Source organism: Gymnoscopelus microlampas (assembly GCF_963454915.1).
Source record: "Gymnoscopelus microlampas genome assembly, chromosome: 11".
Taxonomy (NCBI): domain Eukaryota; kingdom Metazoa; phylum Chordata; class Actinopteri; order Myctophiformes; family Myctophidae; genus Gymnoscopelus; species Gymnoscopelus microlampas.
This window is the reverse complement of record NC_139948.1, coordinates 1,695,617-1,712,075: the sequence shown is the minus strand read 5'-3', so window position 1 is coordinate 1,712,075 and position 16,459 is coordinate 1,695,617. Positions and strand designations below refer to the sequence as shown.

Here is a 16,459-nt window from a genome sequence, read left to right as displayed (position 1 = left end):
CGCGGTTGTGAACTTGTATGTCAGCCGTTCTCGGTGCGCAATACCGTTGCGCGATGAAGTATATATGTGTCGCCAGGGCGCACCCCACTAGCCTACACACAGAGGAGGTTCGATGAACTGAAACAAGCTCACCCTAAAACAGCAGGTTTGGGGATCTGTTGGGAATTGATTACATGAAACAGTCACCTGTGCGTCCAGTCTCAATGTTTGTAAACAAATAATTGGTCTATGCCCTGAAACATATCAGACAGGATAGTAGGATATAAGTGGTTAAATCTTTTTTTGTGGGTCTCCATGCCAAAACAACTTATCTTACGATTTTGGTACCCCGCGGCTAGCGCGGGCGGCCGGACCTCTAGTCTTACATAGATAGTAACAGTAATGTTTATAAAACTGTTTTTTAAATTTAATTGTTTGTGGTTTTGTATGCCTTTATTTTAGAGAGGGATAAGCCAAATTCCAATACCGAAAATCTCGGCCACTCGCTCACTCCCACTCGGTCACTCCGACTTCGAACCGGAAGTAGTCGCGGTCCAATTGTTCATGTGTGTCTTGGAGGAGGCGAGTGGAGTCGAGTGGAGGAGGCGAGGAGGCTCTCCACTTCCGCATTGAGCGAGTGTACATCAAGTGTATCCTCGACCACTCTCAACAGCTCCTCCGCGGCAGATTTCCGCATCACGTGTACACTTTTTTCTGTTTTTTTCGCCTTCTCCCGTGACGTATACATGGTCCTCCTCCTCCACATGTGCCGAAAACACCGGCCGCACCACCCCCCCCCCCTCGCCCCCGCCGCTCACTCGTTGCGCATCTCTCACTCACACACACACACACACACACACACACACACACACACACACACACACAGTGTAAAGTAACTGAAAAGACCGCAACAAGCCACTGGCTTTATTGCGTTGTATGATATAAAGCATAATACAATTATACATTGTAAAATATATTGTGCACATTTATTCTTTCTCAAAAGCTGATAGTTTCTCTTCGTGCATGCCTCAATGCAGTGCACGGACTACTATAAATTACTGTGACAAAGATTATGTTAACATTGTTAACTTCGGGACGAAGAAAAAGAAAAAGAAAAGACAACGGGAGGAAAACGGAACGCTCGTCCAAAACACACTGCCCCATTTTTTTCGCGGGCCGAGGCCGCCGGATTAGACCTGGGGCGAAGGTGTTTTAGGACGAGAGGTGCGTGAGCAGCGCAATGGAGAAGAAGGACCCGCCTTTTTACTTGTTATTGTTTGATGGCGAAACAATCATGATTGATACACATGGAAGAAGACCCTTCACAGCTAATAGGGAATTTTACATTTTAAGAATCTGTTCATATTTGAATGAGTATGGCTATAGTTAAATGTGAAGCTGTTTCTGCTATAAATATGCATCCACCGTTCTGCGCGCCCCTCGGCTGCAACGTTTCCTTTTTGCCACACATCTACACTTCATGGAGTACATTTTTGTACTGGGGTTCTGGGGACTGTACGAGCAAAAAGAGGGACAGGTCAGGATTAAATTCATAAATGTAAGTTTGCTCATCCTGGCGCTTCATTCACTATTTCAGGAATAAATGGCCTTGCACAACAATGTTAACTATAAAGATAACAATGTTGTGGCCGTCCACATTGAGGAATTGTCTATTCTTATATTCTGTATAATTCTATAGCTGCATATTATTCTATGCATGTATGTTTTCATCCACGGCTCTGGTCCAGCTGTGTGAGATGTCATAAGTGATCGTGGAATTTGCCGTCGCTTTGAAATGACGCTGCTGAGTGCAGTCCGATCCTTTGAGGGAAACCGCTCGACCACTCGTCCTCTCAAATAATCCTCGGCTCCTCGTAGGGGCGGGGCTTAGGCGCGAGTGGAGGAAGCGAGGAGAGGGAGCGAGTGACCGAGTTTTGGGGAATGGAATTTGGCTATAGGCTCTATGCACAGCAGCCATATTGTGAAGACATTCACAGGTGTTACCAATGATACTAATGAAGGCTCTGTTCCATTCTTGGTCAAACAGAGTCAGGGTGCTGATATTGTGCATGTTGGCCCACTGGAAACACTCTGCTACACCAGTGGGTCTACAGTTGGGGTCCAGGGACCCTCATGGGCTTCCAAATGACCCCTTGCTGGTGTGTAACTCTGAGAGTGTACAAATGGAACCAAATGGACCCGTAAGGGTCCATTTGGTTCCATTTGTACACTCTCAGAGTTATGGGGGTCGCGGCCAAGGGTGCCTGGACCGCCACGCTACGGCGCAGGCCTAAACCATGGAGGATTATTGAAGCCATAGAAATCTGGTATTGCAAGACTTCCGCATTTAGAATTCTACTGTGCTTCTAACGTCTGAAACGCTAGTGTGCACACTCTAACGCACGCACACACGCACGCACACACACACACACACACCTGTTCATAGGGTTCCAACATGCCTTTCTTGCGGATGTTTCTCTTGGTCAGGTAAATGGCTGTGGACACAGAAAGAAGATATTTTCACAACATTAGCTACAAACAACCGCTACATCCCGCTACATCCCCCAAAAAGAAAGAACATTAAACGTTGAGATATGGAGACACTGTTTTTCTGCCCGACAGCAACGACATGCTTTACTCACCGTAGTCAGTGTCTTCTGCTACCCACTGGTTTGCAGGCCAGAAGTATGGAGTCTGGGGAGAAAACACTATATTGTTGAATGAACACAAACTGACACCGCACAGCACAGCACAGCACAGCACAGCACAGCACAGCCGTCGTGTTGTGTACAAATAATGTTAACACTTTCGAAAGTGTTAATGTTGTTTGGGCCCATTTAGACAATAACATTGTCCATTCAACCTGCACAATTAATAATAGGCTATGAGTTGCTAAAACTTTCTGTCTGTCTCTGTCTGTCTGTCTGTCTGTCTGTCTGTCTGTCTGTCTGTCTGTCTGACTACGTATCAATCTATCAGTGTATTTATCTATAGTATAAATGCATACAATATATTCATTTATACCACGGCAGAGGAACATAACAGACCATTCTGATTGTCCTCAGACATGTAGAATTATGTCTTACGCTCACACCAACCATGCTGTCCAATACACTTAATCTGCCTCATATGTGACACCTGGTGACAAAACTATGTTACTGCAGCTACATTGAACGACCTACTACATGGATGGATGGATTTGATGAATAAATGAGAACCTTTCCAGTGTAAATGTAATATTTCCAGTGGTGTAAAGTAACTAAGTACATTTACTCAAGTACTGTACTTACTGTAGGTACAATTTTGATGTATGTTTTACTTTACTTTAATTTTCAGTACTTTTACTTCTACTCCACACATTTCAGAGACAAATATTGTACTTTTACTCCACTACAATTATTTGAAAACTTGACTTGAATTAGATTTTGATTATTATTAAAAAACATACATTAACCACTTCAGCCTTATATGCATTTCGGCCATTTGACAATAGCCGAGCTTGTAGATCTGCTATTTTCAAAAGATTTTTATAGATTTTGAACACTTGTGAAATACAGCATTCTGCATAATGAGTTTGAAAGTGCCCTCCAAGAAATGTCAACCTACTACAATAACAACCACCTGAAACCCAACCCATCAAAAACCCAACTATGCAGCTTCCACCTGAGGAACTGAGACGCTAAAAAAGAACTGAGCGACACCTGGGATGGCCACAAAAGGCGGCTTTCCATATGCATGGCCTCACCCTACCCCACACCACACCGCCCACTTGTGCCTTGGTTTCCACTACAATGAAGTGGGTAGAGTGGTGTGTAAGTGGTACTAAACTGGTGCCTAAAAAGTACCCAGTCCTGGGTAGGTCTGAGCTAGGCCAAACTGGGCCACGTGAACAGGTGATTTGCATTTGTATACAGGACAGTTGGCCACTCACCTACATTCCATTGTAAAGGTCCTTACACACCGGGGCGATTTTTTCGTGCGAATAATGTGTTTTTTTTAAAAACCTTATAAAGTCAATGGCTCCGTACATGGAGCGAAAAAGTGAAAAAGCGAAGCGAAAAAGTGAAAAAGCGAAGCGAAAAAGCGTCTTTTAATTATTCGGAACGAGTCCGAATTTTGCGTATATTCGCTATATTCGCCGGCATGTAAGGACCTTTAGGCAAAAATTTACATTACAAATGAGTGTGAATGACCGGAGTCTGCTACTCATACCTGTGGATTTGAGCAGGGGTACTTTTGTGTAATGGAAACGGTAGCTATTTTGATGCGGTGTGGTGTGGTGTAGTGTGGTGTGGTGTGGTGTGGTGCTTAAGCTGCAATGGAAAGGGGGCTAAACTGTCCAACCACACGCATCCCATGTATCTTGGTGTTACACTGGATAGGACACTCTCCTTCAAGAAACACCTGGAGAACACCAAAGCCAAGGTCAACACCCGCAACAACATCCTGCGCAAACTAGTGAACTCCAAGTGGGGTGCAGATCCACCAACAATCCGTGCAACTGCCATGGCCCTGTGTTTCTCCACAGCAGAGTATGCCTGCTCAAGCTGGAGCCGATCACGCCATACCAAACTGGTCGACACAGCTTTGAACGACACCTGCCGCATCATCACGGGATGCGTCAAGACAACGCCTATCCCGTGCCTTTATGCGCTAGCCGGCATCTCTCCCCCGCACTCAAGATGAACGGAGAACACAGGAGACAGACATCAGACACCCCCTGCATGGCCACGTAGCACCTCCACGCAGGCTCCGATCCAGAGCCAGTTTTGTGCAGACAGTCGTGCCCCTCCAGACAACCAAACAAGCAGCAAGGACCAACATCTGGGAAGATGAATGGGAAAGTAACAACACACAAGCTCTTGAATGGCTGGACAGAGGGATCATACCAACGGAAAGCCTCGCTAGTGGCCACGACCTCGGCTGGACAACCTGGAAGTCACTATATAGACTGCGTGTGGAACAGGGGAGGTGCAAAGCACTGATGAAAGCCTGGAATTACACAGCAGAAGACACGTGCAGCTGTGGATCAGAGCAGACAATGTCCCACCTACTGGAATGTGCCGACGCCCCCCGGTGCAGTCCAGAGGACCTGGCAGAACCTACTCCATCAGCTGTGGCCTGTGCCCGATACTGGCAGAACGACATCTAAGATTGCTATGGACTCGAAGAAGGAATAATGAGTAGGCCTACTTTTAAGTTTTGGTACTTGAAGTACATTTTGATACCAATACTTTTCTACTTCTACTCAAGTCAATTCTGAATTCCGGACTTTTACTTGTAACAGAGTATTTCTTCATTGCAGTATTGATTCCTTTACTCAAGTAAAACATGTGAGTACTTCTTTCCCACCACTGAATATTTCTGCCAATTATGGAGACTTGGCCGGTTGGCCATGTTATCCGCAGGACACTGCACTGTGATAAAGGTAAATACATGTACACGTAGGGTAAGGTCAGTGTTTTACCTGGAAGCGGTACAGAGTGCCGTCATTGCACATCAACAGCTTCTTGTGGTTTTGAAGAGGATAGATGTAGCCATATGACACCAGCATGGTGGCAAACACCTGCGCCTCTGTAGGAGAGGAGAGGAGAGGAGAGGAGAGGAGAGGAGAGGAGAGGAGAGGAATTTTACTTTACTGGATACTACTTAATAATGTTCAATAATGTTCAGTACTTCTACTCCACTACATCTCAGAGGCAAATATTATATTTTTACTCCACTACAATTTAGTTACTAGTTACTTTGCTAATTTAGATTATTATCACAAAACATACATTAACCACTTCAGCCATATATATATATATATTTCCGCCGTTTGAAAATAGCAGATACAAGCTCACAATGTGTCGCGATGAGACCCATTGTGAGCTTGTAGATCTGCTATTTTCAAAAGATTTGTATACATTTTGAACTTGTGAAATGGGACATTCTGCACAATGAGTACTTTTACTTTTGGGACTTTTAGGACTTTTGTACTTTTACTCAAGTAATTTTTGATTACCAGACTTTCACTTGTAACAGTAACAATATACCTGTCCATATAACAAAAGAAAGTACAAACTGATAATTGGTAAACAGAAGCGTATAGACTCCTGGGGGACTCTGGTAAACTAAGAATATAGGCGTTTAACCCTTAAGACCTGAGGCCGATTTTAAAAACACCTTCTAAATCCTGACCTTTTTGAAAGTTTTCTGAAAAACTTCAAATATTTATTCCAAAAACATAAAACAAATATGTTGCTATATACTGCATAGCAACAATAACCCCAAAAGGGGTTCCCATCCTGAAAGGTATAGTTAAGTAATGGGGTTCCAGGGCTGACTAGACCTGTTCTCTCTATTTTGAGCATGTCATTATGGGGTCAATGTTTTTGAGCGGTGTAGCCGCTCCTATAAGTGTTGAGCGGTGTAGCCGCTCCTATAAGTGGGGTTGGGAATTCGTCTTTCCCTGTACTGTGATTGGCTGACTCTATTCACACCCTTTTCGCCGTACCGTGATTGGCTGACTCTATTCAGACCCTTTGCTTTGATTGGCTAGCGAGACGCATGATGAAATAATAACCTGTACATAGCACCACGCACTTCAAAAAAATCATTTTTTTAAAAGTGAGCTTCCATCACTGTGATGACCACTGTTGTTTCTAAATAACACAGCTCACTTCACACTGGGTGTGATTTTTTTTTAATATTTTGAATTGTTTGTGGTTAAGTGTTTAAACAAACGTATCTCTATATCACTCTGGTGACATTTCCAGCTATCCAGCCTTCATCAGTCACCTTAAGGCATTATGGAACAATACAACAAATTGACTTTTAATTCTGAGCACGACCCTCCTAGTTTTGATTTAAGTCATACATGGGCAACTGGCGGCCCGGGGGCCAAACATGCGGCCCCCACCTTCACTTAATGCGACCCGCAGGTTAATATCGGAATACTGATATATTTTTTATTTCAGCTGTTACCATTGCAAACATGACCCGCTTTAATTACTTCAGTCTATATTAGTAGCTTATTGACTAGTATTAAAATTCTATTGTCTTCCAATGCATTTGTATTTAAGTTCATAAAGTCGACATAAGTATATCTAAAAGCATTTTAAATTAAATAATAATGTTATTTTTCAGGATTCCAATTAAAAAAGAGCAAAAAGAAAATCTGAATTCCATTTCAAAAAGAGCAAAAATAGCAGATCTACAAGCTCAAAGTTTTGAGCTTGTAGATTTGCTATTTTTGCTACTTTTGTGTGACATACAGTACAGTTCAATGGCCCGATAGTATATGCAATGTGGCCCTCTGGAGTGAGTGTGGAAATATAGATGCCCTCTCCATCATCAAAGTTGCATCACCCCTGATATAAGTGGTTCAACAAAACATCAGGATACATCCTCTTACCCTCTTGTGTGACCTTCATCTTGCTGACGATCCACGCGATGACGTCCTTGCCTGTAGGGTAGCAGGTGAATGTTTTCCGTTATACACGGAGTACTGTATGTATGTACCAGCTTGAGATGAACTCATTAAGACCGGGAACGCATCTGTGTCATTTTAAGATTTATTTGGCCATTCAAAAATGGCAGATCTACAAGCTCTTAGCGCGGTAGATCTGACTTTTTTTTTTTTATCTTGGAAAATTTGTGCAGATCTTTGAATCTATATGTACATTTTTAACTCAAGTCTTTGCTTCTGGGGGTCCCTGGAAATAAACATTTTGAGAAGGGGGGGTCCACGGACAAATACATTTAATTTGGGGGGGTCCTTGACATGAAACAAGTTTGTGAACCACTGATATTATAGCATTTTTTTTTTTTTTTAAACTGTCAGGATTTAGAAGACGTGTAGAATCCCCAGAAGCAAAGATTTGAGTTACAAATGTTTGCTTTAAAAATATATATATTCAAAGATTTGCACACATTTTCACTATTTTTCAAAAATAGCAGATCTACAAGATCATAGCGCGGCACTCGGTGCCGCGCTATGAGCTTGTATATCTGCTATTTATTTTATAGCCAAAAAAATCTTTAAAACGACACACAGATGCGTTCCCGGTCTTAAAGGGTTAACAGGAAATAACAACATTATCTCAGTTAAATCGAGCGCACGTCTATTAATTTCTGCACTACATTTCCACAAACATTCACAGTGTTTCAGTGTTAGCATTTTTAGTATTATTAGTATGACATCTCAGTCATAGAAAGGCCGGTGAAGATGTTACTCCAGAGAGTGTAGAAATGGACCCAAATGGACCCTTATGGGGAGGTGGTCCACGTGGCTACATTGGTACGCCAGAACAGTGGTTCTCAACCTCTGGGTCGGGACCCCCAGGACCCCACATGATTTAAGGACTTTTAAGACATGTTTAATACCTAAAAAAAAAGCAACAACAAAAGTAATCAATAAACCAGTCATAAAACATTAGCCAAATTGTCAAATAATATAAGAAAGAGACACACATTGTGAAAATAGCAGATCTACAAGCTCACAACGCCTCGCAACACAAGCTTGTAGATCTGCTATTTTCACAATATGTATCTGTGGAATGGAGTCAAACAAAATGGGGGGGTCCCCAGTTCAAATATGATTATTTTGAACGGCGAGCAACACTGTCGTACCACAGAGTATACGTGAGGCTGTGATGTCACGTGGAGAGCTGTGATCTTTGGCCTGGTTGTCTTAGAGCAGATTAAACAGCCACTTTAGCACAAGCACAAGCCACGTCTCATCCGATTGTGGACGGCCTTATATAGACCATGTTAGCACAGGGACGTCACAGGCTCTCAGAAGGTGGGGGGGGATGGTCTTTCGGTGGACTATACCGCTTACTTTACACTTTGGCTATTCAAAAATAGCAGATATGCAAGCTCATAGCGCGGCACCGAGTGCCACGCTATGAGCTTGTAGATCTGCTATTTTTGAAAAAACGTGAAAAACATTTGTAACTGTCAAATGTAAACACATTCTGTATTTTCAAAGATTTGCAAAGTTTTATTATCAAAGAATATATATATATATTTTTTTTTTTCAAAAAGTGGGGGGTATGAAATCATGGATCTGTGAGAGTGAGGGTGTCGCGTCGTATGCACAGTGAATGGCCGTGACGCCCCTGTGTTAGCAGCTTACCTAGTAGCCTGTGCTTTCTTTCTTTCTTTCTTTCTTTCTTTCTTTCTTTCTTTCTTTCTTTCTTTCTTTCTTTCTTTCTTTCTTTCTTTCTGTCTTTCAACCTTCAGTTTGATAAATGACACTTTTAAGAAATATGCCACTGGTCTGACATCTTCAACTTGTGGTTAAGGGGGGAATTTGTTAATTTACCCCCAGGGGTCCTTGAGAGAGTTCCAGGGGGTCCCCAGCAAAATGTGTTAATACGGCAAAACAATCAGTTAAACCACTCTTATTTTATATTCCGGCTATTCGAAAATAGCCAATTCACAAGCTTATAACGTTATGAACTTGTAGATCTGCTATTTTCAAACAAAATGTGAAAGAATTTGGCATAATTCTGAAAACAAATCTATGGGGGTTCGCAGGCCAATATTTGTGAATCACTGATTGAATACATATACGTTTAAGCTTTTTCAAATGCAGTTAAATAGATCACAGCATGTGCGTGCATGCATGTGTGTGCATGTGCTTGTGCGTCTGCGTGTGCGTGTGTGTGAGTGCGTGCGTGTGTTCCGTGTATACTGTGTTCCGTGTATACTCCGTGTATAACATGTGTGTGTGTGTGTGTGTGTGTGTGTGTGTGTGTGTGTGTGTGTGTGTGTGTGTGTGTGTGTGTGTGTGTGTGTGTGTGTGTGTGTGTGTGCGCGCGCGCGTGCGTGCGTGTGTGTGTGTGTGTGTGTGTGCGTGCGCGTGTGCATGCCATGTGCGTGTTTGTGTGCGTGTGTGTGCGTGCGTGCGTGCTGCGCGTGCGTGTGTGGTTGCGTGTGCGTGTGCGTGTGCGTGTGCGTGTGCGTGTGCGTGTGTGGTCAATCACCAGTAATAACATGTGGGATGGTGGTGACATTGAGTTTCTGCTCAGATCCCTTCACTCCACTCTTCTGGTCCTGCATCTCCACCACAAAGGCCTCCAGCTGCACACAAGGACAACAACATTAGAAGTGTATGGCTGACCGGAGTCCCTCAGGGCTTTATACTAGTGTCTTTTATGTTTTTCGCTCTAAATCCCTGTAAATCTCTTATGTCATATTAATCATGTCATTCTTGCCCAAATATGGAGGGACGATGGCAGTGGTAGAAAAAAGTACTCACGTAAAAGTATCAATACTGCAATGTAAAAAGTCTGGAATTCAAAATGTACTTGAGTAAAAGTACAAAAGTATTGGTATAAAAATGTACTTAAAGTACCAAAAGTAGAAAGTACTCATTATGCAGAATGTCCCATTTGACAAGTTTTCAAATGTATAAATTGGATAAAAATCTTTTGAAAATAGCCGATCTACAAGCTCACAATGCGTCGCGAATAGATCTGCTATTTTCAAATGGCTGAAATGTATATAGGGCTGAAGTGGATAATCTATGTTTTGTTATAGTAATCTAAATCTAGTAACTAGTAACTAAAGTTTTCAAATAACTGTAGTGGAGTAAAAGTACAATATTTGCCTCTGAAATGTAGTGGAGTAGAGGTAAAAGTATTGGAAATTGGAAATACTCAAGTAAAGTACAAATACCTAAATATTGTACTTGAATACACGTACTTAGTTACTTTACCCCACTAACGACAGGACAATTGAAATCTGAGATTATGAATGTGATAAATAATGTTGCTCGGGAAAGGGAAGTCTGGAGCTCTCTGCTGGAACTGTTTAGCCGCTTATACGGATAAGCGGTTGAAGATGGATGGAGAAACATTTTTTCACACAAAAACATATGTAACATTAGTTGTTGTGTGTATTTTCTTGCGAAAGGTTATCACTATATTGACATGTATGCAATGTGAATGCATGCATAATAAACATACATTGGATCAGTTGAGCTGCAAAACAATACCAAACTACAGTAATATCAGTTTGTTTGTTTGTTTGTTTGTGTATACAGTAGTTATGCTCAGTTATGTATAATATTTAGTATAAACTGAGTGGTATAAAGTATACCACTGGTTCTCAACATCGGGTCCGGGAACCACAGGGGACCCACATGGGCCCTTGGGTGTCTGTGACTCTGAGAGTGTACAAATGTAACCAAATGGACCCGTAATGGTCCATTTGGTTACATTTGTACAGTACACTCCCAGAGTTACATTAACACTGTGGATTTTACGGTGTAGATTGGAGTACCAGAGTTTTTTTTTTAAGTGTTTCAAATTGAGGTGGCCTATCAGTGGTGGAAAAAGTACTCAAAGTACTCCGTTACAAGTAAAAGTCCGGAATTCAAAATTTACTTGCGTAAAAGTACACAAGTATTGCTAGCCACACCCACATGTACCTAAAGTACCAAAAGTAAAAGTACTTAAATGTTTGAAAATAGCCTAGGTATAAAATAGGGCTAAAGTGGTTAATGTTTTATAATGTAATAATTTATATCTGCAAAGTAACTAGTAACTAAAGTTTTCAAATAATTGTAGTGGAGTAAAAATACAATATTTGCATGTGAGATGTAGTGAAGTAGAAGTAAAAGTATAGACAATTGGAAATACTCCAGTAAAGTAAAAGTACCTCAGAACTGTACTTAAGTACAGTACTTGAGTACATGTACTCAGTTACTTTACACCTCTGTGGCATATGCATATCAAACTGGGGTTCCTTGAAATTAAAAAGGGATACTGATCAGTCCACATATTTGTCCAACAGAGGGCGCTAGAGCTGCCCGTATATCTACACCTCCAGGATGCCTTGTCTTATGTTGTTTTATCCAAAGATGCTTAATTTAGGAAGATTTACCAACCGTCACTTCGCCACTAGATGCAAAATGGTACACAAATGTCTCCTAAGAGTCTCTATGCACAGCAGCCATATTATCACTTCCTTCACAGGTGTTACCAATGATACTAATGAAGGCTCTGTTCCATTTAGTGTAGCACAGTGGTTTCCATGACCCCATAACACACCCGTAAGGGGCCATTTGGAAGCCCATGAGGGAGGGTCCCTGGACCCCAACTGTAGACCCACTGGTGTAACAGAGTGTTTCCAGTGAGTCAACATGCAACAACATCAGCACCCTGACTCTGTTTGGAACAGAGCCTTCATTAGTATCATTGGCAACACCTGTGAATGTCTTCACAATATGGCTGCTGTGCATTAGCCTGGGCAGCGTTCCTTTTCGGGTATATGATCCGGTCGGGAGCGGACCGGATCGCGACAAACCGGAAAGACGTCTGACCCCAAAATAGGTCCGTCCTATAAAATCCTTGATGCGGCGTGGTTTAGCTTATTTTTTAAATACAAATGTGGGTGTACTTTCCGGAGACTATTTAGCGTCTGTATTATCCGTATTATCCCACGGGGAAATTCTATTCCATTTAAATAGGGATTGGGGAACCAAAACAAAGCGGCACCGCAAAACCGGATCGCAACAATCCGGAAAGAGGATTCTTTTTCTTTTTTTTCCCCAGTAGGCGTGGTCTAGACCGGATCATATGGGTCTTTAGTAACGCAGACCGGCTTTCCTCCGAGGTGGGGAAAGACTGGTGATGCGAGGTTAGCTGTGCATAGAGCCTATTGCGGTCGTCCTGTGTTTACTGGTGCTAGATCTCGCGAGAGTGTGTTGCTGGCACAGAGAAAGGTTGATGATAACTACAGTTGATCTCCTGATTTGTCTCTGAAAAACAGTTTTAGTGTCAGAATGTTGGGATGATTGGGTCCGATATTTAGTTCAGTAACCATGAGGCTAAAGAAGGGTTCAGAAGTTGTGTTCACGTTCAATATTCCGTTGGAATTAAAGGGATAATTCACCCCCAAAATGACTTTTTTTCTATCGATTAGTCACCCCATGGATATAACCTATGGTTATAATATATAACAAACTAAAACATATTCATGAATTCAAGTCTCCATGGAGTGACTAATCGATAGGAAAAAAAATTTTTGGGGGGTGAACTATCCCTTTATGCTTCCGGCGTCCTAAAGGAGGCCACCCACGTCACACAGAAACGGGAAGTAAAGTGCAGTTGGGTAGTCTTTCTTTTTTCTTTTTGGTTTTATCTTATGGAATGAGGCTGAACTCTGATCGTCGATCGAGTTCAGTCCCATTCTCACAAACTCGGAGGCCCACACACCTGGAGTGTGGTCCCACTCAAGCACCTACCTCTGCTGGTGAGCATGTGCTTTTAACACAAGTTTTTGGGGGGCAGAAATTACATTACATTTAAATTAAAGACAGAACTATTCAGAACTACTTGCATTGAGCAGTTAGAAACACAGTGTCTTGTTCAAAGGTGCTGAATGTGCGTCTACACCTTTTCGACTGAAAATAGCGTCGTTTGTGTCTAACTAAGTGGTGGAAAAAGTACTCAAATGTTTTACTTAAGTAAAAGTTACAAGTAAAAGTTCGGAATTCAAAGTTTACTTGAATAGCCTAGGTATAAAATAGGTCCAAAGTGGTTAATGTGTGTTTTATAATATAATCATTTGTATCTGCAAAGTAACTAGTAACTAAGGTTTTCAAATAATTGTAGTGGAGTAAAAGTACAATATGTGCCTCCGAGATGTAGTGTAGTAGAAGTAAAAGTATTGACAATTGGAAATACTCCAAAGTAAAAGTGCCTCCAAATTCTACTTAAGTACAGTACTTGAGTAAATGTACTTAGTTACTTTACACCACTGCTCTAATACTTAATTTATACTTCATGGTACGACAAGGTAGCGTGCGCGGTGAAAATAACAGATCTACAAGCTCACAACATGTCTGATCTTGTGGATAGGCTACGGACGACAACACACTGGGTGTCATTGCGTTGCAAACTAAAGGGTCGCAGCAGGGTCGCAGCGGCAGTGAAGTGACACTAATTGGCTTTTAAGGTCAGCCTGAGGAATTAGAGATCATCTGTAACAAGCTTCTGTCCTTATAGCAGCAACCACATTCCATGTTCATTGAAAAACGAACACATTCTATAATGGTCACTGAAAACAAACACCTTTTATATCATTGTCACATTCTACAATGGCCATTCATTACAAACTAGTGAGCGTGTCAAGTCTAGAGGAGATGGAAGGAAGGAAAGAGGAAAGAAAAGAGAGGAGGAGAATGGGGAACATATGTATTATGTTTTCTCTAGACCATCATAGTGCACCATTGCAATATTTTAACTGTCAGGAATAACCAGTGGTGTAAAGTAACTAAGTACATTTACTCAAGTACTGTACTTAAGTACACTTTTGAGGAATTTTTACTTGTGGAGTATTTCCAATTTCCAATACTTTTACTTCTACTCCACTTCATATCAGAGGCAAATATTGTACTTTTACTCCACTACAATTATTTGACAACTTTAGTTACTAGTTACTTTGCAGATATAAATTATAAAACATACATTAACCACTTTAGCCCTATTTTATACCTAGGCTATTTGAAAATAGCTGAACTACAAGGTCAAACATCTTAGTACTTTTACTTTTGTTACTTTAAGTACATTTTGATTCCGTACTTTTACTTAAGTAAAACATTTGAGTACTTTTTTCCACCACTGGGAATAACCCAACTTTAGAAACACAGTTGACAAACGACTCACCTTTTTCAGACAGTGTATACGAGACCGGTAATGCTGGTCCCGGCTAGGGCGGATTGTCCTTATTGTCATGACTGCAGCTGGATGTGATCCTTAGAAAGGAAACCAAATAAATCAAAATCCTAGGTTACAAAATGACCAAATGTGACATGTAGTCGTTAGAAGAACCAGCCAGGCCAGATGGTACAGTGTGGGGAGGACTTATCCACTCTCCCTGCTGTTGAGTAAGGATGGATTTATCCACCAATGACAGGTGGAGGCAGGCTGCCTTAGCCTCACTGATCCTACAGTATGCATGTGTCAAGGGGGGAGAGTGCCCCCTACAGGACTGTCTCATATCAGGAATCAAAGTGTGCTTCAGTGCTGGTTTGTTACTAAATATAGCTCTATGGGTTATCATGGTGGACACCAAAAAGGAAATGATCATTTGCCGATTATGAAGTTCTGTTATTAACCTTCAAACTCCATTTTAACCATGTTAGATTCATCAAAAACACCTGTCCTTGGTTTTGGTGACTCATCTTGCCCTCCTTATACGTGAGGGGGGCGTGTTTTTTCGATTACTTTTTTCATTTATTTAATAGAATATTTTTATTGTATTTAATTGTTTTAATCTACCAAAAAATATATTAAAAATACATGAAAAAAGTAATTGAAAAAACACGGCCCCCTCACGTATAAGGAGGGCAGGATGAGTCACCAGAACCAAGGACGGGTGTTTATGATGAATCTAACATGGTTAAAATGGAGTTTGAAGTTACAATGGGTTTGTATAGGAAGGGGGCGTGTCTGATAAAATAAATATTAAAAATCTAAAAACTGAATCAAGCAACTTAAAAACTGTCTGGGGGGCTCACAAAAGCCTGAGTAGACGATAAAATGACCAAAAGTTTTTTTGAAAGTGAAATATCCCTTTAACAGACCTTGTATTGAACTTCTCTGTGCTTGTCTTTGCAAACTGTTAATGAAGTATTACATCAATCAATCAATCAATCAATCAATCAATCAATCAATCAATCAATCAATCAATCAATCAAGTCTACCTTCACATCGTTGAACCCGGGGGTGCGCGCGCGCACCCTTCATTCATGACACGACGACGTGCTCGTCCGCGTGGCATGCAGGCGGGCGCAGCGCGCGGCCAGGGCCGTCCACCAGTGTTGCCATGTCCGCATATTATAAGCGACTTTGGGCTTGTTTTTCTGTAAAGTCGCTTTAATATTAAAAAAATATATATATATTCAATCAATCAATCAATCAATCAATCAATCAATCAATCAATCAATCAATCAATAAAAGCCTATGTGCAAGCAAATATATATATATATATATATATATATATATATATATATATATATATATATATATATATATATATATATATATATATATATATATATATATATATATATATATATATATATATATATATATATATATATTTGCTTGTTTCTAAAGTGTAGTTGCTTATGTGGGCTTGTTTCCTGATTGTTTTTTAAACCAGTGGTTCTAAAATATCCCATGTCAAGGACCCCCCATGTATTATGTATTGTGTGCGGACCCCCATCTGAAAATATTTTATACCAGGGACCCCCATACAAGATATATCGTTAAAACGTTTCAAAAACGTTTCCACATTGTTCAAATTTTCTTCAAGATTTTTTTTGAAAATAGCAGATCTACAAGCTTGTAGATCAGCTATCTTCAAATGCACATAGGCTTTTATTATTATTTATTTATTTTTACAATGCCACATGTGTAAAGCACTTTGCAACACAATTTTTAAAGGTGCTGTATAAATAAAGTTTTATTATTATTAT

General features: G+C 40.9%; 1 protein-coding gene across 1 annotated transcript in view; it reads right to left on the bottom strand.

Moving 5' to 3' along the window:
- rgs9a (regulator of G protein signaling 9a) overlaps positions 1-16,459 on the bottom strand; it is a 514,629-nt gene that overhangs the window by 497,853 nt on the left and 317 nt on the right. The window contains exons 2-7 of the mRNA XM_084070889.1: positions 14,643-14,731; positions 9,954-10,050; positions 7,376-7,426; positions 5,447-5,553; positions 2,622-2,673; positions 2,416-2,474 (exon numbers count right to left, since the gene is read on the bottom strand). Of these exons, the coding sequence (XP_083927015.1) occupies positions 2,416-2,474; positions 2,622-2,673; positions 5,447-5,553; positions 7,376-7,426; positions 9,954-10,050; positions 14,643-14,711 (435 nt within the window). The 5' untranslated portion in view covers positions 14,712-14,731. The remainder of the gene's footprint in view (positions 1-2,415; positions 2,475-2,621; positions 2,674-5,446; positions 5,554-7,375; positions 7,427-9,953; positions 10,051-14,642; positions 14,732-16,459) is intronic.